Here is a 23,957-nt window from a genome sequence, read left to right as displayed (position 1 = left end):
TCTGCCATTGGTTGGTCGTGTGTACACACTGAGACCGGCTATGACTGATGTTGCCCTGTTCTGTCCTCCACGGGTCCACACGCTTTCCAGCCATGTGGGCTTGAGCACGAGGATGTGGCTTTTCTCTGTGCACTTGACTCCAGGGACCAGGCTGTAATCTTTAACGTGGGCTTCTAAGCTTGCCCTGGCTTCTGTGTCCATGGAAGCCACTGTGTCATGTTGGGTCCTGTGGGGGACCATCATAGAATCTAGGTATTTGGCTGTGTGCACAGATGCTTATGGCCCTTTGCTAGCTAGCACCCATGGTACATCATGACCCCCTGGCTGAGGGACTAACACAGGTGGGTAGGCCAGAGCAACTTTCAGATTGGAACCTGAGCTCCAATCTTGGCTTTCCAAGTAGGAGGTCAAGGGTTTGGTCCCTTCATCTCTGCACCATGCCCGTCTCAGGAAATCAAAGGGAAATGTCCTCCAGGTACAGCTGTGGTGGGTAGGGGAAGGAGTATGTAAAGTGTGCCAGGGTGATGAGAGTGTTTTGGAAGGGGGACACTGTGATTGTGGTGGAAGTGTGAGAAAGATCTCCTGGGAAAGGCACACAATCATGTTCCCAAGCATAACGCATGGGGACACATACACACACCTGCACACCCCCACGCACACCCCCACGCACACAGGGCCTTCATCCCACGTGCACACAGATCAGCCCTTCCCTATGTACGAGTTCTTCCAGGCCCTGTTCGACGTGGTGACCGTGCCTCACCGGACAGTCTCGGTCAGTATCCCCCAACCCCCGTTCCTTGTTGGAACCCAGAATCAGGGGGCAGGCTTCTTTGTACTCTAGATTTCCTCCCAGAGCCCGATGGTCTTAAATACGTACAGCTGTCCTTGCTCCCAGCGTCTACCTGCGATTGGGGAAAAGGAAACACAGTGAGGATCCCAGCATCCTGTCCGCTGTTGGGCCAGCTCTTTGGTTTGGGGAGGACTTCAGGCAGTTAATTGGATGAGGTCCCGTGGTTGAGTCCATGTCCCCCCACCCGAGTTCAGGAGGACCGTTTGAATGACGCTGGAGCATCATTCAATCTCCGAAGTCCATTCTGATCAACAGACAGAACGTTCTCTTTCAAGGAGAAACCTTTTCTGCTGAAGAAGGTGTTTGATCCCATGGAGTTTGTAACTGAGGCTGTCCTGTGTCATCACCCTTTTTGGGTCCACTGTGCGTAAGAGGTCAGACCCAGCATTCTTCTATGAGGGGAGGCTGCTGCCCCCTTCCCCTGGGAGGTAAAGTGCCCGATGTTCATCAAACTCCACTGATGGAAGAAATCAAGGAAGCACCATTTATGTCTCTGAGAAAGAGAGGTGAGCTTACCTCAGGGAGAGTTGGGGGACCTTCCTTTTTCCAGCCCCTAGGAAGGTCCTTGGACTGTCCCTCCACCCGGTCTAGGAAAACAGAGAGGAGCTGTCAGGACATTGGCTGCGCTACTCAGGAATGACTTGGGGAGTTAAGTCTGCTGGATGTGGATGCGGGGCCAGAGGGAATGGACGTGAAGGGTGACCAAGCAAGGCCTAACTTGCCAGTGGGCCAACAGTGTTGGACACAGTGGTAGAGACAGTACACAGTGCTGTACACAAAACACAGAGGAGGGGAGCAGGATGGAAAAGGGAAATGGGGCCTTGGCTTTCTAACGCAGGGGATGTCATCAGTGGGAACTCTCAGCGTCTGTCTGGGAAACACTCAAGGCACCCTGGGTTTCAGGGCGCAGTCCCCTGAGCCTTCCTGCCCACTGTGAAGCCAAGCCAGCTTGCCACTTCTTCAGCTGGTCATGGGGCCTGTTCAGCTGTCTCCCCTGCACCTCTGCTGTGTGACCCTATCGCTCCTCTGTCGTGCCTTGGAGTAGTGGGTTTTTCGGTGATGGAATCTAAGTACTGGGGACGGTTGTATTTGTTAGTACGCGTCCGTTCGGTGACAGTGCTGACATCCGTGATGCTTTGTAGACCGCACTGCCATCTACGGGGAGAACATTGCCATCCTATCTCATGGCACCTCTGTACCCGTGACGACATGACCGGCCCTCCCCGTTTCCTCCCTGCACCGTCCCTTCCACTTTCTGGGTCTCCGAATATCCCTACTGGAGTGTCCTCAAAGCCTGGGATCATGTAATGTACCTCTTTCCTTGTGTGCTTGCTTTCAAAATGCGTGTTAGGTTTCCAGGGCCCATCTGTTTCGTAAAATATTGGAAACCTTTGTTTCTTCTTGCGCCTGAATTGCACTCCATGATGTGTATGGATGCCATTGAATGTGTTCTTTCCTCCTGTGATGGATTTGGGGGCAGTGCCTGTCTGGGGCTATTGGGAACCCAGCTGTGTGAGACATTAGTGCGCAGATTTCTGTGTTTCCAGAATGAGAAGACGTCACCGAATGCATTGGCCCCATTTGTAGAACGGTAACCACGTGGAATGTACTGGGTACTTGAGTTCCCCAAATGTGGCTAGGTCGTTTTGTTCCATTGAAGATACGTAGCACACCCATGTAAGATGTGGCTAATGGGCGGAAGTGAAGGGGGGACATCGTGAAACCTCCTGTCGTATTCTGGCCCATTTTTCTGTTCAGCGGAAAGCATAGTCTCTTCCTTCCTACACATCTAAGAACCATGTTTCCTGGGGAGACCTGTAGGGACCTGTGTGTTCCAGAACGACCTAAGATCTATCCCTTCAGCTAGTAGACACTTTTTTCCTGTGCCCCTTGGGTCCAATTTGAATGAGGATCTCATCGTGACTTGTGGACTTAAAAGGGGACGGACGGACGGCATAGAGGACAATGGCTACCAGTGAAATCGGAGGACAATGTGTCTCAGCAGTTTTAAAGGCTTCGGTTATGTATGTGCTAGTGAACGACAGAATGCGTCTCCAATCTACGTAATGAGTCAATCCCCAAGGTACCTTCCTTGGTGTCCTTGATGATGTACACCTCATCATGGAAGGAGAACCGGACTCTCTTCTTGGGTCCTCGTGGAGGGAGGGGTGTGGGTGGGGGCGTCTCCACATCCTCGAGGAGACACTCCCCACAGATCTCTGGGAGACGCACAGAAATAGAGAACAGTGTCGGCACCTTGTCGTCAGGAGCCCATAGGGGGATTGGACATCCTTTCCTTCTGGTCCATCCGTCTCCTGCCCCTACTCGCCAGGTGCCCAGCAGGCATTCCTCCCTCCAGGTGGGACTTAGGAAGAGGTCACCATGTGCTGTGCTCTGAATTCAGCCCCCTCCCACACCCACAGGTTCTGTGGGCAACGGCTTGTATGGAGCAGAGACAGGACAGAAACGCAACAGAGTGCCGTGAGCACGCGTGACGGCCTCAGTCACAGCCATTGAGCAGCCACACCTACCCGAGAGTGTTCCCCAGAACCCTCTGTGCCCGCTTCCTTGCCCTCCGGCCTAGACGTTAGTGTGCCGCCACGGTGTCCCTAGTGATTGAGTCCAAGGAGCACCTGGGACCTAAGGGAGTATGGGATGCTGCCCAGCCGCTCGGCAGGTGTTGAGGAAGGGACCGCCTAGGGACTCAGCTAGATGGCTGGCTGTGGTTGAAGCCACAGTGGAGGACAGTGGAGGGCCCTGATGAAGGATTGATCTGGGACAGGAATGTTGTCGTTTCCCTGTGGCCGGAGATCCCCCAGCCCCTGACACCAACCCACGGCCCCTGAGGAAAGGTCCTGAAGCCCTGAACCAAGAGCTGCCCTCACAATCTGAAATTCCTCTGTGCCAGTGTTTCTGTAGGGGAGAGCGAGGGCCACGAGACCAGCCTCAGTCCTCACTCACATCTGTGTTTGGGGCCCTGACATCAACTATGTGGCGGTTTCTGCCCAGTGGGGCCCTAGTGAAGGACCAGGAACGGGTAGCATGGGCCACGTTCCCTCACCTCTCTGCAAGGTCAGCCCAGTCGCCAAGGCTGTCCTGAAGGCCAGTTGCAGCCCACGGCTCCTGGGGTTCTGCTTGGCTCCCAAGGTGATTCAGACTCCCAACGGTCACATAGGACCCCGTCGAGAACTCGCTTGCCTTCCGCTCCCAAAGGTTACACTTTGACCCCACCAAGAACACGCTTGCCTTGAGCTCGCCAGTCCCGAGGAGCAGTCGATGGTACGAACGAACATGGAGGTGGCCATGTGGGCTGGCCATGTGGGGTGGTTGGTTTCAGGAAGGAGACGGATGATGCTGAGGGGCCCGCTCTTGCCATGCGGACTGCTCTGAGGAGCCTGGATGGAAGTGAGGCTACCCTGGCTGGCGTGAGTCCCTCCCTACTCTCTCATTTTTGCCAGCATCCCCTGTCTACTCTCAGGTCTCTTGATCCCCTCTGGAGACTGTAGGTTAAGCGGACAGTCTCCTGTCTCCCTCCCTAGGCCGGGCCTGGAGAACCCAGCCCCAGCAGTACCTTTGAGACCAGCAGACAGTCCACTGTGCAACTGCCATGTGTTCTGTCCACCCACCCGGTGGCACAGCCCGTTCCCGTGCACTCCCCGGCATCAAGCAGACGGCCCGTGAAACCCTGCACATCAACCCATCAGACCACCCCGCTATCTTCCAGGGTCTCTCCTAAAAACAGCTGCATTTCGACCGCTGACCCTTCCTCTCCGATTTTGTCGTGTCCATCGGGAAGAGGTGACCGGCAATTCCTCCCCCTCAAATGTGGTGCCTGGGTCGCACCAAGGTTCTCCTGATCCGGGGACAGCAGTGTGGCGTGTGACCTGTGTGTTGTCCCTTTAGGACTGTGTCCGAAATGGGTATTCAGAAAGAGTACGGTTTTCTGAACGTAGAAGTACTTTAAGGATGGCAGCTTCCCCACGAAATCCTAACGAAATCACCCAGACAAACGAACAAGCACAGGCATCGAACCGGGTGGAGGAATCAGAGGGTGGAGCGGAAAAGCCAAAGGGAAGAAGCCTGTCTCTGTGAAAGGGAGGCAACCAGCTCGAGAGAAGAGAATTGAGAAAATCGATAGGCACATACCCGTACAACAGCAGTTAAGATTCCCCATCGTGGGGACCTCTACAGCCGCTCACCAAACCGCCACGGCCTCGGCTCACAGAGTGACAGTTGAAACGGAAGGATGGATGCGTGTCATCAGGTCACCGTGGCGATGGCTCATGAAAGAACTCTGAGGGTGAAGGCATCCCTGCACACTGTGGGGTCATGGAGGGAAGTGGGTTGGAGAGGAGTCGTTAGATGATAGGCATTGAGAAAGGCACTTGTTGTGGTCAGCACTGAGTGGTGGAGAGAAGTGATGAGTCCCCGAGTTGTACTGCAGAACGCAATACTGCGCTGTATGTTAACTACCTGCATTTTTGGACATTCAGAAAAGGAGACTCCTGAGGGCACCTAGGAGACTGAAATGTTCATTTCACTATCTGCTACTCTGGAAAACTCCTCTGTTTATATGAGATTGTTTCACAAAGTTTCTCCAGGAGTTCTTGGGTGGCTCAGTGGGTTAAGTCATAGATAGTTTAATTAAGTCAAAGATAGTTTCTTATTTAATGACCTTTTGAAAGTTGTAAGAAACCAACATTAAACATTTATTTTTTTATCTTGGCTTCGACACCCCCATCTCTTTTTTCCAGAGTTTCTTGGATTTTCTGACCTCAGGGGATTAATAGTGTTCACAGGAAAACAGAATAACAATGTGGCTTGAGATTTTTAATTTTTAATTTTTCCCACATCAGTTCTGAAAAGGCCATAGTGTTTCCTCCTTTAGGTTACTGGTAAATGTTCAACTCATCTTCTCATGTTTTTAATTTTTCTGTGTCACAGAACCTAAATTGATGATAAATCCAGAAGGAACAATTGTTTACATTCACTCAGTGAAGAGTATCATGTCTAAGCTCAACATCTATCGGAGCCACACATGGACATGTAAGTATCTTGTATGTGGCGCTGTGTAGTTAGGTAAATCCAGGAACTACAAGGCAGGCCAAGTCTCTTCTAACTTCCTTCTTCCTCAGCTCTCCCTCCTCGACTCAGAGCAGAAAAGGAACACATCCCAGGTGAGCTTTTTGTTTGTTTATTTCCACTTTGTTTTATTTATTTATTTATTCATTTATTTGGGGGGGGTCTGTGACAGGGTTTTATTTTTTTATTTACTTTTAAAAAATTTTTTCAATTTATTTATGTTCAGCAAAACAGTATTCATTATTTTTTCACCACACCCAGTGCTCCATGCAATCCGTGCCCTCTATAATACCCACCACCTGGTACCCCAACCTCCCACCACCCCCGCGACTTCAAACCCCTCAGATTGTTTTTCAGAGTCCATAGTCTCTCATGATCCATCTCCTCTTCCAATTTACCCCAACTCCCTTCTCCTCTCTAACACCCCTTTTCCTCCATGATATTTGTTATGCTCCACAAATAAGTGAAACCATATGATAGTTGACTCTCTCTGCTTGACTTTTTTCACTCAGCATAATCTCTTCCAGTCCCGTCCATGCTGCTACAAAAGTTGGGTATTCATCCTTTCTGATGGAGGCATAATACTCCATAGTGTATATGGACCACATCTTTTTTATCCATTCATCCGTTGAGGGGCATCTTGGTTCTTTCCACAGCTTGGCGACCGTGGCCCTTGCTGCTATAAACATTGGGGTACAGATGGCCCTTCTTTTCACGACATCTGTATCCTTGGAGTAAATACCCAGGAGTGCAATTGCAGGGTCATAGGGAAGTTCTATTTTTAATTTCATGAGGAATCTCCACACTGTTCTCCAAAGAGGCTGCACCAACTTGCATTCCCACCAACAGTGGAAGAGGGTTCGTTCCCCTTTCTCCACATCCTCTCCAACACATGTTGTTTCCTGTTTTGTTAATTTTGGCTATTCTAACTGGTGTAAGGTGATATCTCAAGGGGGTTTTAATTTGGATCTCCCTGAGGGCTAATGATGATGAACATTTTTTCATGTGTCTGATAGCCATTTGTATGTCTTGATTGGAGAAGTGTCTGTTCATATCTTCTTCCCATTTTTTGATACGTTTGCCTGTTTCGCGTGTGTTGAGTTTGAGGAGTTCATTATAGATCCTGGATATCAACCTTTTGTCTGTACTGTCATTTGCAAATATCTTCTCCCATTCCGTGGGTTGCCTCTTTGTTTTTTTGACTGTTTCCTTTGCTGTGCAGAAGCTTTTGATTTTGATGAAGTCCCAAAAGTTTATTTTCGCTTTAGTTTCCTTTGCCTTTGGAGACATATCTTGAAAGAAGTTGCTGTGGCTGATACCGAAGAGATTACTGCCTATGTTCTCCTCTAGGATTCTGATGGATTCCTGTTTCACGTTGAGGTCTTTTATCCATTTTGAGTTTATCTTTGTGTACGATGTAAGAGAATGGTCGCATTTTATTCTTCTACATATAGCTGTCCAGTTTTCCCAGCACCATTTATTGAAGAGACTGCCTTTTCCCACTGTATATTTTTTTCCTGTTTTGTCGAAGATTAATTGACCATAGAATTGAGGGTCCATAGCTGGGCTCTCTACTCTGTTCCACAGTCTATGTGTCTGTTTTTATGCCAGTACCATGCAGCCTTCCCGTTGAGATCAGGAACAAGACAAGGATGCCCACTTTCACCACTTCTGTTCAACATAGTATTAGAAGTCCTAGCAACAGCAATCAGACAACAAAGAGAAATAAAAGGTGTCCAAATTGGTCATGAAGAAGTCAAACTCTCTCTCTTCGCAGATGACATGATTCTTTATATGGAAAACCCAAAAGACTCCACCCCCAAACTACTAGAACTCATAGAGCCATTCAGCAATGTGTCAGGATACAAAGTCAATGTGCAGAAATCAGTGGCTTTCTTATACACTCACAATGAAAATACAGAAAGGGAAATTAGAGAATCGATTCCATTTACGATAGCCCCAAGAACCATAAGATACCTGGGAATAAACCTAACCAAAGAGGTAAAGGATCTGTACTCGAGGAACTACAGAACACTCATGAAAGAAATTGAAGAAGACACACAATGATGGAAGACCATTCCATGCTCTTGGATTGGAAGAATAAACATTGTTAAAATGTCTATACTGCCTAGAGCAATATATACTTTTAATGCCATTCCGATCAAAATTCCACTGGTATTCTTCAAAGAGCTGGAGCAACGAATCCTAAAATTTGTATGGAATCAGAAGAGACCCCGAATCGCTAAGGAAATGTTGAAAAACAAAAATAAAGCTGGGGGCATCACGTTACCTGATTCCACTTTGTTTTAAAATGAGTTTTCTAAAATTTGAAAGGATTCATATTTTTAAAACAAAAAAATAGAGGGGCTCCTGGGTGGCTCAGTGGGTTAAAGCCCCTGCCTTTGGCTCAGGTCATGATCCCAGGGTCCTGGGATAGAGCTCCACATCGAGCTCTCTGCTCAGCAGGGAGCCTGCTTCCCTCTCTCTCTGTGCCTGCCTCTCTGCCTACTTGTGATCTCTGTCTGTCAAATGAATAAATAAAATCTTAAAAATAAAACCGAAAAGATAGAAATAGGCAAGAATTACTTGAAGGGAGGTGTATCAAGTATATCAAGCAAATTCAAAGAACAGTTGGTAGAATGAGAAGCAGGACTCTTAATTTCACAGAGTTGTGCAAGTTGTAAAACTTCCTTTGATTTTCCTAATAACAACACTAAGATAGCCTATAATCATATCTGGTAGACACAGCATTGTACTAGAAGTGTATGGATGCTTTTCAGGGGACCGAACAATGAGGCCTGAGTGGACAGCTCTCTCATGGTCCTGCTTGATCCAGGAATAGGACTTTGAAGATCTGGTGGAATGGAGGGACCACGTGTCCTCCAGATGACTCTCCCTAAGTGTTTGTGTCCGCTTGTTCACATCTCTAGCTTGAATAGCCGCCTGTTCCGGCTTTGGTTTCTGCATTTCTCATTCATATTTCAACTTCATGAATGCATTTTTGCTTCTTCGACATTCAGCTGAGTCAGCTCTGGAAAAAGCTACCAAATTGTAGTCAAATCCAGTTTTTGGCTTTAGTCTTACTTGACCATCCTGCAGCATAACCCTCAGTCTCTGTTGTTTCTGAAACCTGCCTGCTAGCTTTCCTTTCTTAACTCTGATACATCCCCTTACTGTTCCTCACAAAGTTGTCTTTCCCTTTTGCCCCAGACGTTGCCTCTCCTTGGGTTTGTTGCCCAACCATCCTGGCTCACTGCTTTTCTTCAGTCTGTGTTTTTTCCTGACTGGTCTTCACTCTCTCTCTCTCTCTCTTTTTAATAAAATACTTCTGAATTAGTAATAACATGGTTAAAGGTTAAGTGATGTTCCCTCTAGGAAGGGTGACATTTTTCATCTCAACTGAGACACTTCCACTGAGAATGAAAGTGGTTCCATAAAGTTATAATGGGACAACTGGCTATATCGGGACAGTCCCAGACAAACTGGAGTTATGGTCCTCCTGCTGTAGATATCTGTCTGTTTTGTTTGTCCTACCAGTGCTGCTTTTTTCAGGTAAAAGATACTCTTGTATGCCCCCTACTGTTATTTAGAAGGGAATCCATCATCTTTAGGGCTTTCCGAACTTAGATGCAGCTGTACACCGCTGGCATCCTGTTAAAATGCAGATATTGATTTAGTGGATCTGGTGGGGGCCCTGGGTTTTGCATTTCTAAAACGCTCCCAGGTGAAGCAGACTCTGCTGCTCAGGGAGCCACACTTTGAGTAAGGAGTTTATACATGATTTTCTGTTCCTTCTTTGCTTTTTTGTCAGTTCTTAAAAGCCTGTCCCAGACATCTGTATCTAAACAGAACATGTATTGTTTCTTTGTTATAGCTGACAGTAATTCAAGCATGGACGTTCCATAGTTAGTTAACTGGTTATTATTAGTTATGCACTATTTCAAACCTTTTGCTATTACAAACCATGTTCTAGTGAATGACCTTGTACGTATAGGTTTTTTCTATCTGATAAATTCCTAGAAGTGCGCTGCCAGGTCAACGGGTGCATAGAATTGATAACTCGATCATTCAGGATTGTGGTACCATTTTGTGTCACTCCCATCGACACCGCATCCGTGCTTGTTTGTCCACAGCTTCACCCGTAGAACATGTGGTTCAACTTCTGGAATTTGGGCCGTGGAAAGAGAAACATGGTATTTTATGAAGTTTATCTCTGCAAGCTTCTTAACTATGAGTGAGGTTAAGTATTTTTTCATGTATCTGAAAGGTGTATTTACGTTTCTGTGAACCCTCTTCATATCTTTTGCCCATTTTGCTCTTAGGTTTGTGGCTTTTTTTGTTTTTCTTCTTCTTCAGTGTCTAGCTCTTTATAGATTAGGGATACTAGTGCTTGTCCATTTTATGGGTTGCAAACTCTTATTTTATGGGATGTGATTTGTCTTTTGATAGTTGACGCTGGTGTTTTCTCCCCCATGCAGGTATTTTGTTTCAGAATGCGACCTTTCACTTAGTCATTTCTTTAGGCTCCCCTTGGCTGTGACAATTTCTCAGACTTCCCTGGTTTTTGATAACCAGGGCAGTTTTGAGGAGTACAGTTAGGTGTTTTGTAGAATGTCCCTCAATTGGGAATTCTCTGCTGTTGTTTTCATGATTAGACTGAGGTTATGGGTTTCTTGGAGGAAGACCACGGAGATAAAATGTCCTTTGGTCTTATCATATCAAGGGTTAGTGCTCTGGACATGACTTACTACTTGGTTTTCTCTGTCCTCATACTGTACTCCTTGGAAGGAAGTGGGCTATTACACTATACCACTTACACTATACCTCCTTCCTGTTGGAGTAGCTACACAATTATGTACATAAATTATCAGGAATTCTGCATAGGAGATTTTTCTGTTCTCTCCTATTTACTAATCCATTTATATCAGCACGAATTCATGGCTAGTTATTTTATATTTTGGTTCTAGTACAATGACACCTTGTTCCTTTAGTTGCTCAAGTTGTTCCAGGTTGGTTAGTAAAAGCATCTTCTAGTGGCACCCGGGTGGCTGAGTTGGTTGAGTGTGTCTGACTCTTGATTTTGGCTCAGGTCATGATCTCAGGGTCCTGCGATCCATCCCCAGGTTGGGCTCTTTGCTGAGTGTGGGGCCTGCTTGAAATTCTCTCTCTCGGGGTACCTGGGTTGCTCAGTGGGTGAAAACCTCGGCCTTCGGCTCAGGTCGTGGTCCCGGGGTCGTGGGATCGAGCCCCACATTGGCCTCTCTGTTCAGCAGGGAGCCTGCTTCACCCTCTCTCTCTGCCTGCCTCTCTGCCTACTTGTGATCTCTGTCTGTCAAAGAAATAAATAAATAAATAGAAATTCTCTCTCTCTCCCTGTGCTCCTCCCTGCTGCTTATGCTTTCTCTCCTTTTCCTTCTCAAAAACAAGTAAATAAATTTTTTTAAAATCACCTTCTGTCGCTTCCTGTAGCTATTGACATACCCGGTTATTGTTTGAATATTTCTACCTTACTCTGTGGCAGTAGATTTTCCAGGTGCATCTTATGTGTTTCTTGCCCTAGAATTAGCCATTTTTTCCCCCTAAGTAGTTCTGGTTCTTTTCATTGGAGCATAGTATGAGAAACCAGGATTGGGGGACTAGGTGTGTCTGTTGTGACTGTTAAGTCATTGCTCAAAGACCCTCTTCAGCTAACTGAACAGGGAATATGTGTATACTCACTCATGTATATACACGTGTCTATAAATATTTTAATATGTAACCATCTGTATGTATAGTAAGCTAAGTATTCACACTGTTGTAAGCATTATCAGATGGAGCATTCTAACCTTCTAACCTTCTCTCCTTGCTTGTCTGTAATCTCCTGCACTAACAGTGAGAATCCAGCTAACATCAGAATTTCATCTATTGGATAGTTCAATTCCAGAATACACATACATGATTTCAGAGTTGCATACATGGTTTCAGAGTGGTTAACCCATGGATGCTTGATTCTCCCAGTTTGGGACCATTTTGAATTAAGGTGCTAGAAATAATCACATGTAGGTTTTAAAACATAAGTTTTCAAAAACATAGGATGTGAAATTGCTGTGTTGGTTATGTATGTATGTATGTTTAGCTTCGCAAGAAATTGCCAAACTATTTCTACAAAGTTGCTGTATCAGTTTTTGTTCCTACCAACTATGAATCAGAATCTTGTTCTGATTCTGGACCTGAAATTGGCACTGTCATTATTTTTGATGTAACCATTCCAGTACCTGTGTCATGGTGTCTGCATATTCCCACTGAGGTGATGTGGAGCATCTATCTGTTTGTGTATTTATTTGCTACCCTTATATCTTTGGTGAAGAGTTTGTTCAAATCTTTTGCACATTTTTCATTTGGTCATTTCTTTTCTTATTATGAATCATTAAGAGCTCTTTTGTGATGTTGGACACAAAGCCCTGATTAGATATCTGTGTTCCAAATATTTTCTCCCTGTCTGTGCCTTATCCTTTCATTTTCTTAAAAATGTCTTTCACAGAGCAGAAGACTTTATTTTTAATAATACCCAACGCATGCTTTTCCCCGTGGAATATGCTTTTGCTGTTGAATCTAAAAACCCATCCCCCAAACCAGTGTCCTAGAGATTTTTCTCCTGGATTCTTTATTCTTGTATTTTTACATTTAGAACTCTGATTCATTTTTATTTTTTATTTATTTTTATTTTTATTTTTTTAAAGATTTTATTTATTTATTTGACAGAGAGAAATCACAAGTAGACGGAGAGGCAGGCAGAGAGAGAGGAAGGGAAGCAGGCTCCCTGCTGAGCAGAGAGCCCGATGCGGGACTCGATCCCAGGACCCTGAGATCATGACCTGAGCCGAAGGCAGCGGCTTAACCCACTGAGCCACCCAGGCGCCCTCTGATTCATTTTCAGTTAATACTTGTGTAAGGTCTGTGTCTAGTTTCATTTCTTTTGCATGAGTGTTCAGTTGTTCGAGCACCATTTGTTGAAAGACTATTTTTTCTCCTTTTATTCCCTTTGTGCCTTTGTCCAAAAAATGTTTGACTTTATTTTGGTAGCTCTATTCCTGGTCCTTGTAATCTGTTCTGTTGATCTGTGTGTCTGTCTCAGCACTAACACACTGTCTTGGTGGCTAGTAGCTTTATAGTTAGTCTCAAGACCAGGTGATGTGAATTCTCATTTTTCTTCCACGTTGTGTTGGCTATTCTATTTTTTAAAAACTTTTTAAAAAGATGTTATTTATTTGGCAGAGAGAGCACAAAGAGGGGATGTCACAGGCAGAGAGGGCAGAGGGCAGAGGGAGAAGCAGGCTCCCCTCTGAGCAAGGAGCCTGACTCGGGACTTCATCCCAGGACTGTGGGATCATGACCTGAGCTGAAGGCAAATGCTCAACCACCTGAGCCACCCAGGTGTCCAGTGTGTTGGCTCTTCTAGATCTTTTGCCTTTCTGTGTACACTTCAGAATCTTCTTGTCATTATCTGCAAAATAACTGTGAGGTTTTATTTGGATTTCATTGAATTTATCGATTAAGTTGGAAAGAATTGACGTCTTAGCCATATTGAGTCTTGCTACCGATGAATACGAGCTCTATCTCCATTTATTTAGATCTTTGATTTCTTCCATCAGTTTTGTCTTCCTGTATATATGTATTGTGTTAGGTTTTATACTTGAGTACCCTTTTTAGGGGTGTATTGTAAATAGTATTTTTTTCATTTGAAAAATTGGAATTCAGTTCTTTATTCAGATGTAGGAAAATAGTTGACCTTTTTATATTGACCTTGTATCCTATGATGTTTTGGTAATTTCCTCATTACTTCCAATAGTTTTTTTTTTTTTTTACTTTTTATAAGATATTTGAGATTTTCTACATAGACAATAATATTGACTTCAGATAGAGTTTTGTTTTTCCTTTTAAATGATACACCCTCATTGTCTCATGCCCTCTTTCGACCCACCTTCCCTCTAGTAATCTACCAGTTTGTTCTCTATATTTGTGAGTCTCTTTTTTTGGGTCTCTTTTATGCTTTGTTTTGTTTCTTAACTTTCACATATAATTGAAATCATAGGATATTTGTCTTTCTTTGACCTATTTCATTTAGTATTATACCCTCTAGATTTATCCATGTTGTTGCAAATGTTAAGATTCCATTCTTTTCTCTGGCCAAGTACTAGTCTATTAGATATCTATATAATCTCTATCTCTCTCTCTATATATATATCTATATATACACCACGTCATTTTATCCAGTCATCTATTGACGGGCTCTTCCATATCTTGCCTACTGTAAATAGTGCTGCAATATAAACGTATCTTTTCAAATGTTTTCATTTTGTTTGAGTAAATACCCAGTAATGGAATTACTGGAACATATGACAGTTGCATTTTTAAATTTTTGAGGAACCCCCACATTGTTTTCCATAATGGCTGCACCAGTTTTCATCCCCAGCATCAGTACACAAGGTTCCTTTTTCTTCACGACCTTTATCACCAACTCTTGTTCTTTCTTGTTCTTTTTCTGCAGGCAGAGTCCCAGGCTGGCAGGAGAAGTGGGCGTGGTCACTGGGACAGCCCTCCGAAATGGGTCAGGTGACCTTTCAAACTCTGGGGTGGTGAAGGGTTCCTCACATCAGAGCAGCACGCGGGCCATAACGTAGGCGGGTTTTAATGGACCCATCAGACAACCTGTGCAAGACCTGAGGACGAGTGAAATGCGCTGCCTGGAATGGAGGTTGTGTTGTCTTCTGGGGCTTCTGTCCCCAGGGGATATTCAGCCCGGTGAGGTGGGGGCAAGGGGGCAGGTTATTTGGGGCCGATGTGCCTTGCTTCGGGGGCGACCCTGTGTTTGAGCAGGAAGGCGGGGTCTGCAGTTGGATCTGGCATCTGGGCCCACATTGGTCACAACGGTGGTTGGGTTGAGGGGAGCACAGGGCTGGCCGGCTGGAGTCTGTAGCCCCTCAACTGCCTTTTGATGGCCTGTACCCAGGGCCCGGGGTACCTGGGCACAGCCAGAGTCCCAGGGCCCAGGCAGATGCTTATAGGAAGGGACTGGAGCCAGGGAGGGAGGGAGGGAGGGAGGCAGCCGGCCAGCTCACCAGGGTGCTCAAGCCTGACTCTCTGCTCTGTGCTTTATTGGAGGGTTGGCGTTTATCAGGGCAAAATGCGCACAGTGTGAACTCTGCCATAGCCACGACCCTGAAGTGGAAGGGTTGTTGTGGAAGAGGAAGGTAGTCAGTCGTGTTTTTTTCTTTCTTTTTTTTTTTTTTTTTTTTTTTTTTTTTTGTTGAGTACCAGGGCCCATGAGACATGTTGTAGCAAGGAAAGACCAGAGGCCCTTTTCAGCCTGATGGAACTCCTGGCAGCCAATTCGCGAAGCATGCTTTAGGGGAAGGCCTTCCAGCAGCAATGCTAAGACTTTGACAGATGGCGGGGCCCTGTGGTTTTGGCCTCCTTGAACCTGCACTCCCTGCTGGGACGGAGGGGCCTGCTTCCGTCATGGGTGACTCTGTGTCTCCCCACGTGCGGGTCCTGAGACCTCGACTGAATGCTCTCCTTGTTTTTACAGGTGGTGCTTCGAGGCTCAGGGGACGTGGCCTGCTGGGCAGCATCCAAAGCGTCTGGCCTCTGTCTCTTCAGTGCAGGTGGAAGTGCAGCACGTCCAGGAGTGTGACCGCTGTCATCTCCCTGGTGCACGTGCATCGCAGTGGTAAGTTGTCTTGGTTCTGAACCTCCCACCTGGGTTGAGGTTCAGGCCTTGACTTGGGTGTCTTTCGTGCCGGCTTCTGTCTTTCTTCCAGAGGCAAAGAGAGCCTCTTCTTGTCGATTAACATGGAGATGTACCGTTAACCAGAATGTCTAGAGTCGGCTGCTTGGGGAAGATGACATAGTGGCACATGTGGAGAAGGTTCTGCAAGTCCCTGCCCCACACAAGACTTCTGAACTCCAGGTTGCCCCTTTTAGCAGAGTCCGGAGTTATTGCAGCCTGTCCTTATAAATAGATATTCTCTTGATGATCGACTTTCTGCCCACACTTGCTTTATTGGGCCATTCTTCTAGAGCAAAGAATCCCAGGCATCTTTACAAATGGATGTCTGAGTGGACTTCCGCACATGTTCTTTCTCTCTCTCCTCATTTTTTTTTTTTTTTTTTTTTTTTGCAGGGGAGTGGGTGTTGCAGGGGATGAGAGCGACCCTTCAGCAGGCTCCACATGCCTTCCATAGCCTGACACGGAGCTCAGTCCCATAACCCTGACATCATAACCTGACCCAAAGCCAAAAGCTGGTCCCTTAACTGAAAGAACTTCGCAGGCATTCCTGGACAGGCTTTGTCTTTATGGAAGGGACTGTAAGAACGCCTTCCTGTTCAAAATCTACCGAATCGGGGAGTATTTCCACATCTGCAGTGGTTGTACACCCTGTCAGGCCCAGAGATATGTAGCTCTTCTTGGTGGTGGAGAAAAACCTTTGGCTCCCATGTTCTCATAGACAGGGAGGAAGCCCTCACTGCCTGATGCTGAACTGTGGAGGTTTTGGTGCCCTGTCTTCCAGAAGAGCATCTTTGTAAAAGATGAAATTAATTTGCCAGCCCCCGGGTGGCGCAGTTGGGTAAGCATCTGCCCTTGGCTGAGGTCAGGATCCCTGGATCCTGGGGGATCAAGCCCTGGATTGGGCACCTTTCTTTCTCTTCTCCGCTGCCGGACCCCAGCTGTTCTTGCTCCCTCGCTAGCTCTGTCGATCTCCAATAAGTGAAGTAGATATATTTCTAAGCATGCAATTATTTTTTAAATCCATTGCGCTTTGTGAGGACAATATTAGTAGAATTAAGGACACATGAGAGGTAGATCACAAACCATGTGTTTTTTGAATCTTGTGGCCATTCATCCTTGCGATCTATATACATCGATAGGTTCATGTTTTTGTGAACATACTTCTATCACCTTGTGTTCTGAGACTCTGAGTTCACCCTCGACTTGATGTTCTCATGGATCCCAGGCAGTGTTACTTCCCGTGATCCCACTTCCTACCAAGGGACAGTACCTGTGTCTGTTGTGAGAGCTCCTGAAGGAGAAGTCCCCTGTTCTTACTTGGCATATTGTGCACGGTTGTGAGACCCGCGCTGTTTGGTGAGACTGGCCTTTATGGAAGTACTCCTGGATCAGAGCAGATGTGCTTGATTTCTAGCTATTGGTTACTGGAATAGCGCATTCCGCATCCCTCAGAACGGGGCCCTGTTATATGTGTTTGCAGTGTCTGAGTTTGTATCTCAGAGTCACCCTGAGGAATTCCTTAGGAGGTAGTTGCTGATGGGAGTGTCCAGGGAAGAATTTCCCTTCGTTGTGTTGGGATCAGTGATTCCTCGGTGTGAGGGTGTCATTGCTGGCTAGGGAAGAAGGGATAGCTGAGCCCATTCCTTTGCTCATCAGACCGGGAGGATTTTCCTGTGTGCGAATCCTCTCAGGTCCTTCCTGGGTTGGCTCCGTGAGGAATGGGATTCCCATATGGGATGTCCTCGCATTCAGCCACAGCGATGATGCAGGGGGTCCCAGGGGTGCCTGCACCTTCGCTCCCATGTGAGGGATGAAGCACACTCTGAGATGGTAGCGGGAGCCTCAGGCCTGAACCCCACCTGAAGCTTCTTCCACCAGGATACCGCGCTGGTGGCTCTCCCCGTGTGAGTTCTCTGGTGTTGGGAAAGGGCCCACTTCTGGCTGAAGGCTCTGCCTCAGTGACGGGAGACAAGGGTTTGTACTGTGTGATTTCTGTGGCGGTGAGCAAGGTGGGCGCTCTGGGTACAGGCGGGGCCCCAGTGGTGACAGACACAGGTTTCTCCGCTCTGAATTGTCTGGTGTCTCCAAATGTGAGAGCTGTATCCAACGGCTCTTCCACATTGACCGCATTTGTCGGGGTGGCTGCCGGTGTGGATCCTCGGGTGCTGGCTAAGGGTGTGGCTGGCCTAAATGCTTTCCCCTGAAGATGACATTCAACCGGTTTCTGTCTGTGGGAACGTGCCCATGGCCTCGAACGGATGTATGTTGCTGTGAGCTCTTGTGCAGCAATCCCAGCACATGGCTTCTACCCCGTGTGAGTTCCTGGGCAGGAAGAAGAGCAGAGCTCTCTGAAGCAAGGGTCCCCCACCTTCTTTCCATCCCCGAGGGGCGTCTCCAGTGGTCTTACTGTGTACAGAGGTGAGCACTGCCCTGGAGTTGTTCCCCCCATGTGTATCATGTCTCCGTTCCTCGGAAGGGTGAGTTCTCTCGTGTCTCCCGAGGTTAGAGCCCCGACTAAAGGCTCTCCCACACTGGGTAGATGGGTGTGCTGCGATCCAGGATGAACGAGCTCTGATGTCCCTGGCATCAGGGACACATGGCTGAAGGCTCTTCCACATTGTCAGCAAATACAAGGCTTGTCTTCCCAGGACACAGCACACCTGGAGTGAGTGAGGCTCGTGAGACCTCTCCCGTGCTGTGCTCCAGCATTGCCCGGGTTCCTGTGCAGTGTGAACCCTCTGCTAGTGGCCAGAACACGAGGGGCTGTGGCAGGATCGCTCCCTCACGTTCCTCCCTTCTTGACTCAAGGAACGCGTTCCAGCCCCTCCCTTCAGGAATGGTCGCTGCGTCTACCCCTGTAGGCCACTTGTAGTCGCGTGCCTTGTTCCTTTCCGGAATTCATTTAGATCTTTCTACATGGTAGCATCAAACCCCACGTCAACTGCTGATTAAATTTTTGATGTTTCTGTTTCAAAGACTAGATACCCGTGAGTCGTGCTGAAGCCAGTGACTTTTCCAGACACTCGGGCGGCGGCTTGACGCGAGACCCATTTCAGCCGAGAAATGAAACTCTTCAGGTTTCTGGTGGGACAGCCCATATGCTCAGGGTCTTGGAAGACCGGAGATTGTGGGGAATGCTTAGCGTAGCCCGTGTCCAGCTCTAGTGTGGAAGGCCAGGGTTCATGACCCTGAAGCTTCCCGTTGACTTGCAGAGAAGCCGACCTTTGAGATGCCCCCGTGTGGGTCTCCCTTCATCCTTTATAATAGGGAACGAATTGCCGTGAGCTCCTGGGTCTTGTACACAGTGAGTGAGTCCTGGAACACTAGGTGAAAAAGTACTGAAGTGCTGTGTGGGGACTAACAGAACAGAAGGAGAAAAGGAAAGAGGGGGAGGGAGGAAGGAATACAAAGAACGAAAAGATCATGTAGGGAAGGAAGGAAGGAAGGGAGGGAGGGAGGGTGGGAGAGACGGCGGCTTGCAAAAGGGAGAAGAGAAACTGGTAGAGAGGCCTTAGGGGAAAGAAGAATTTGAAAGTTGTGAGACAAACATCTGAGAGTAAGATTTGAGCTTGATGACAAAGGAAAGGAATGGAGTCCTTTACTCAGGAGCAGAAACCGGTTGTAGGGTGTTGGTGATGAGAACCTTTGGACCAGATAAACCTGCGAGACAAAGAGAGTGAGGGAGGGATGCTGGGGAGTTTCAGAAGGGCAACGTCAACCACGTCGAGGACCGAGAGAGGGGCCATGTGAGGGTTTGAGTGCAAGAACCACAGAAGGGTCCAGTCCTCGGAGGACACAGAATGTGCAGCGGGTGAGGTGGATGGAGTCGGAAGAGTTGACAGAATTGGGCCCGTGTTGCAGGGCTGTTTCCACAGGAGCCCTACAGGAGACAGGACTGATGTAGGAAGGAGGTTAGTATTCAAGGCCGATGGTCAAGAAAGAAGTCTTGAGATGGCTTTGCTGGCAGGAGGTGGTTTTTATTAAAGCACAGGGATATGACCCTTGGGTAGAAAGGGCTGCTTGTTGGGGTCGTGACGGGAGGCTGACTCTCTGGGATGGCATTGGGGGAGGTCAGGCAAAAGGGAAGTTTTGCAAGAACGTGGCAGGTGGACAGAGGACACCGAGGATACAGTTGACTTTGCTCTTGTGAAGGGAAGGTGGTTTTTCCCGCTAGGAAGGCATGAATTGAAAGATGGTTGGGAGCTTCCTGGAGGAATGTTACCTTCCTCCTCTCACAGGTCCTTCTCAAGGGACTGCAGGTTTGAAAAGAAACTCTGTCCTACGGACATTTCCTTCGGCCTCAGCCTCCCTCAGTGTCGTGGAGGGGAGAGAGATGTCAGGGCTTCAGGAAACGGAGATCCGGGCCTCTGGCAGGTCGCTAGCCTCTCATTAAGCGGGCCTCTTGATTCCTGCAGAATCACGAGGACGTTTACAAACCGAGGGAGACTCCGGTCTTGCCATCTGGGGAGAATCTGTTTTTTCCTTTCCTCAGCTTGAGGGCAGTCAGAGCGCCTGAGGGATGTCCCCCGTATCCCAGGTTGGGGGGGCGGTGTGGCGTGCCAGCTCCTGCTTGGTGCTCAGCTAGCCTTCCCCTCCCTCCTCGTGTGCCCCTGACCAGGGTGGAGCATTGCGTGGTTAAGGTTGTTGAAGGAGGACGGTCTCATCTTCTGTAGCTTCTTCCTGCTGAATAGGGGCGTAGAGCTGTCCCTCCGCGTGGGTCGTTCCTGGTCAGGTGGCGGAGGCCCAGCTCGGGGAGGCCTCTGCTGTCAGAGTTGTAAATGGAAGAGGCCGCTGAGTGCAGGGGAGAGCCTCTCCTCCCTAAACCTCTTGCTGCTGCCAAACACACAGGCTGAGCGGGGCACGTTTTGTGGGGCCGCTGCCAGTGTTGAGCCCAGCATTGGTCACGGTCCTGTGCGTCGATGCGACAGGGGCGGTTCCGGTGCGGCACCCTTGGGGAATCCAGCAGGGGTAGGGCCGCTGCCCCTCGAGTCGATCCCAGGGTGATCAAGGGACCCTGGCAGTGCCGCTTCGTCCTGCATGTGTCATGCTCTGCAGGGTTGCCGGGGTCTGCAGGGGACAGCGGGAGGAGGAGCAGCCCCTGCAGCAGACAGGGGAGACGACGGGAAGGCTGCTCTCCATCCCAGTCCCAGGTGGGCCCAGCCCCAGGTCGGCCCAGTCTCCCCACACAATGGATTGTTGTGGGCCCAGGTGGTTGCCTCGTGCTCCACGTGTCCGTCATCGGCAGGTCCCGGGCAGCCAGCTCTGGGTGTGGCGGCCGACTCAGAGGGTCCTCTCGTCTCGTCCTCGGGGCTCCAGTGCTGTCCTCTGGTGGGCTGCCCAGAAGTCGTCTCTTTGGCCTACGGAGGTCAGGCGTAAGAGAGCCGTTCCTGCAGGCGTGTTTCCCTGTGTGTTCATGCCGAATCCTCCTCCGGGCCCAAATCGGAGCCGCAAGTGGGGCCCCAGGGCCCTCCTGGCTCCCTTTGTCGGAGCACCCCAGGAGCCTTTGGTGCCTCGGGGTGGCGGGCACACTGTCCTGTGGCGCAGCTGTGGAGACAACAGGTGGAGTGGTGTGAGATAGCGAGTGGCGTGTGGCCTGGGCCTTACCAGAGGCCTGTGGGGTTTTGCGGGACGTGTCTTCTGAGGTGTTGAGGTGGAGGTTTTCCTGCAGAACCCATGCATGACCTGAAGAAAGGGGAATTTCCTGTGGGCCCCCTGGGGCTGAATGAAGGCTACACTGCCAGGGTCCCTCAGGCCCCTTCCCTGAGCGTCCTCCTCCATGACGGCGGGGTCCTCCTCCTCCTGCTGGGCTGTCCCTTCCCCAGCCTCTCTGAGAGCCCTGTACGTGCCCTTCTCTGTGGGGGGAGCCTTTGCCCACATGAGTGTTGCAGGTGGCGTGGGAGAGACGACGTGCTCCCAACCCCCATGGGAAGTGGGTTCGCACAGTCCACGGGCTGTGGGCAGGTGTTGGGCAAGGTGGGAATAGGCAGGGTGGCCTTTCCCTGGTGGGTCTCCCCTGCCGACTGAGGGATCGAGGTGAGTCTCTAGAGTATGAAACTCACAAATCAAAATGTGCCATGAGGGGACCCACTATCTCCCACGAGGCATCTTGGAGGCTCGGGGGACTGGAGGTGTTGGTCAGATTGTATGGGAGTGGCCGGCTGGAGACATGACTCAGCTGGAGACCGGGCCCGACTCCCTGCCCACAGGGATGCAGCGCTGGGAGGGGTGAGCTGTCCTGCTCCTGTGAGCCCGGGGGCCTGTCTTGTTTGCTCATTTCTCATGTGCCTGAAGTGGGAGATGAGGCCACCGCACCACTGTCTCTTCGCGACTAGTGTCGTCTGGGAGCAAGCCGTCTGCTGGCTTTTGCAGGGTGGGAGGGCAAGGCTTGTGTCGTGCAGAGGGAGGGGCTCAATGGGGGGCGTGGAGCCCTTTGCCAGAAGGTCACCGTGCCTAGGCTGCCTGGGGTCCAGTCCCTCCAGGCAGCCAGGGCCCTCCCTCCAAGATCAGCAGCTCCTGGACAACAGCGCCCAACCACCACAGGGAGTTGTAGGGATCAGGTGGAGGTTCCCTGTGGGATGTTCTCAAGACTTCCTAGTGCCGCAGGGACTTGGATCTTCCTCTCCTCTCCTCTTTGTGGTCAGAGGCTAGGGCAGCACCCCGGGTTTTGTGCTGTTTGCCGAGGTGCCCACAACAGGGATGGGGCAACGAGAGAAAAGGTGTGTCCATGTTCACCGGCCCCTTTTCCTGCCCGACTCACCCCGTTCCCGAGTCCTCCTCTTCTTCTGCTTCCCTTGTCGTTTGCGCCAAGTCCACCGAAGGAAAGTTTCTTGAGAGCTGAGAGCAAGAGCAGAAATGGACATGAGCACAGACTCCCTGGCATCAGAGAACCAAGTGGGGACACCCAGGCCCAGCCTCCCTTCCCGAGGCCCTCCAGCTGGGTGAGCCGTGCCCTGCCGACTCCCAGCCCTCCTCCCTGCTCTGCTGTCCGGGGCTGCTTCCCAGAGTCCGCAGTGAGGGGTCAGGGTGATGGTAGGAAAGGGGTGAGGAGGGCTTCCCAGGGATTTCATGCAGCAGTTCCCATGCAAAGCCCGAGTGCCTGCCAGAGACGAGGGCCTCCGGGGTTGGCGTCGTCAAAGCAGGGAAAGGGGAAGAGCTGGGCGGAGGCAGTTAGGGACAGAGGAGAGAGGAAGCCCAAGAGATGGAGGTGGAAGTGAATTACAGGCGCAGGGTGGCTCCTTCCATCGGAATCGTCTTCTGTGGAATCCTTCTTCGGGTTAGGGAGCAGCGAGGGTGCTGGGGTTGGTCCAGAGAGAGAACAAAGGGGAGTTAGTGCAGGTGACGACCCATGGCCTGCTGCTCTGGGGATGCTGGGCTCTGCCCTCAGTAGGGTGCGTCCCTAGCTCCGAGTCCTCCCTGGCCTTGGTCGTTTGATCTCCGCAGGGTACAGGGGGTCTCTGGTTGCCCACCTGCTCTTCCCACTTTCGATTCTCTCCAAGAACCGGAAGGCTGGCTGTGTGATCCTTTCCCCCCTGGAGGCTGTCACTGTCCCTAAGACTGCCTCTGCGGGACTTTGTCTTCCTCTGTCCTTGTTCCTGTCCTTCCCTGCTCTCCTTCGTCCTCCTCCTCCTCCTCCTCCTCCTCCTCCTCCTCCTCCTCCCCTAGAGATGCTCCATGTCCTTCCCCCTGCCAAGCTCCACCAGTCCTATTGTTGTCCAGGAGGGTGCCACCAAGGAAAGAGAGGAGATATCCTGCGTTCCCTGGAATCAATCCCCCGATCTGTCTGTGCTGGGAGCAGCTGTCATGGGTCTGGGATTGCTGGGGAAGTGCCAGGAGAGATGGCCCACCACGTCCCCACAGCCCATGTCTGCCCAGGGACTGGGATGACCTTCCCAGGACGTGTTTCAGGGAACGTAACGCCCTCTGTTTCCCTAAGTGTTACAGAGGTTGAATGGAGACAGGAGCATGGGAAATTGTGCAGGCGCCCTCAGCTGTTCAGGGCTGGAAAACGTCCAGCGGTGTGGTTACTGAAACATGGGATTCCTTGCCAGTGCTCCTGCTGAGGCTTGCCAGGAATGGACGGGGTCGGGGTGTTTGTAGGGCCCTGGGGAGGCCTGAGGAACGTTTGCCGTTTGGGCATGCCTAGGGAGTGGGGAGCATGGCCAGGGCTGTGGTCCAGCGAGGTGAGTTTGTGAGAGGAACCATGACTCCCTGGCCCTGCTTCCAAGAGGCTCTGTGCTATGCTTCGACGCCAGCTAG

At 49.6% G+C, this 23,957-nt stretch overlaps 2 protein-coding genes across 3 annotated transcripts in view; one reads left to right on the top strand and one right to left on the bottom strand.

Annotated features, from left to right (window-relative positions):
• LOC131829039 (uncharacterized) overlaps nucleotides 1-23,957 on the top strand; it is a 114,053-nt gene that overhangs the window by 74,035 nt on the left and 16,061 nt on the right. For both annotated transcript variants that reach the window (XR_009352689.1, XM_059170374.1), the window contains exons 9-12: nucleotides 5,795-5,896; nucleotides 5,986-6,027; nucleotides 14,460-14,519; nucleotides 15,501-15,641. Coding sequence is in view for 1 of the 2 variants with exons in the window: in XM_059170374.1 (XP_059026357.1) it covers nucleotides 5,795-5,896; nucleotides 5,986-6,027; nucleotides 14,460-14,519; nucleotides 15,501-15,641 (345 nt within the window). In the remaining variant the exon portion in view is untranslated. The remainder of the gene's footprint in view (nucleotides 1-5,794; nucleotides 5,897-5,985; nucleotides 6,028-14,459; nucleotides 14,520-15,500; nucleotides 15,642-23,957) is intronic.
• LOC131829037 (uncharacterized) lies at nucleotides 19,664-23,027 on the bottom strand. Its single transcript, XM_059170371.1, has 3 exons — nucleotides 22,921-23,027; nucleotides 22,459-22,535; nucleotides 19,664-21,245 (listed from the first exon to the last, which is right to left on the bottom strand). Exons 1-3 carry the CDS (start codon nucleotides 22,941-22,943, stop codon nucleotides 20,362-20,364), a joined length of 984 nt encoding a protein of 327 aa, XP_059026354.1. The 5' UTR covers nucleotides 22,944-23,027; the 3' UTR covers nucleotides 19,664-20,361.

This window comes from Mustela lutreola, chromosome 4 (genome assembly GCF_030435805.1).
Source record: "Mustela lutreola isolate mMusLut2 chromosome 4, mMusLut2.pri, whole genome shotgun sequence".
Taxonomy (NCBI): Eukaryota; Metazoa; Chordata; class Mammalia; order Carnivora; family Mustelidae; genus Mustela; species Mustela lutreola.
This window is presented reverse-complemented; position numbering and strand designations above follow the sequence as displayed.

Excerpts from the sequence above, each read along its gene's own strand:
- LOC131829037 (XM_059170371.1), bottom strand. The coding sequence starts at position 22,943 with ATGGAAGGAGCCACCCTGCGCCT. Across the intron at positions 22,536-22,920 it reads GAAGGAGCCACCCTGCGCCT|CTCTCAAGAAACTTTCCTTC; the intron begins GTAATTCACTTC and ends TCTTGCTCTCAG. Across the intron at positions 21,246-22,458 it reads GAGGAGGACTCGGGAACGGG|CTGCGCCACAGGACAGTGTG; the intron begins GTGAGTCGGGCA and ends TTGTCTCCACAG.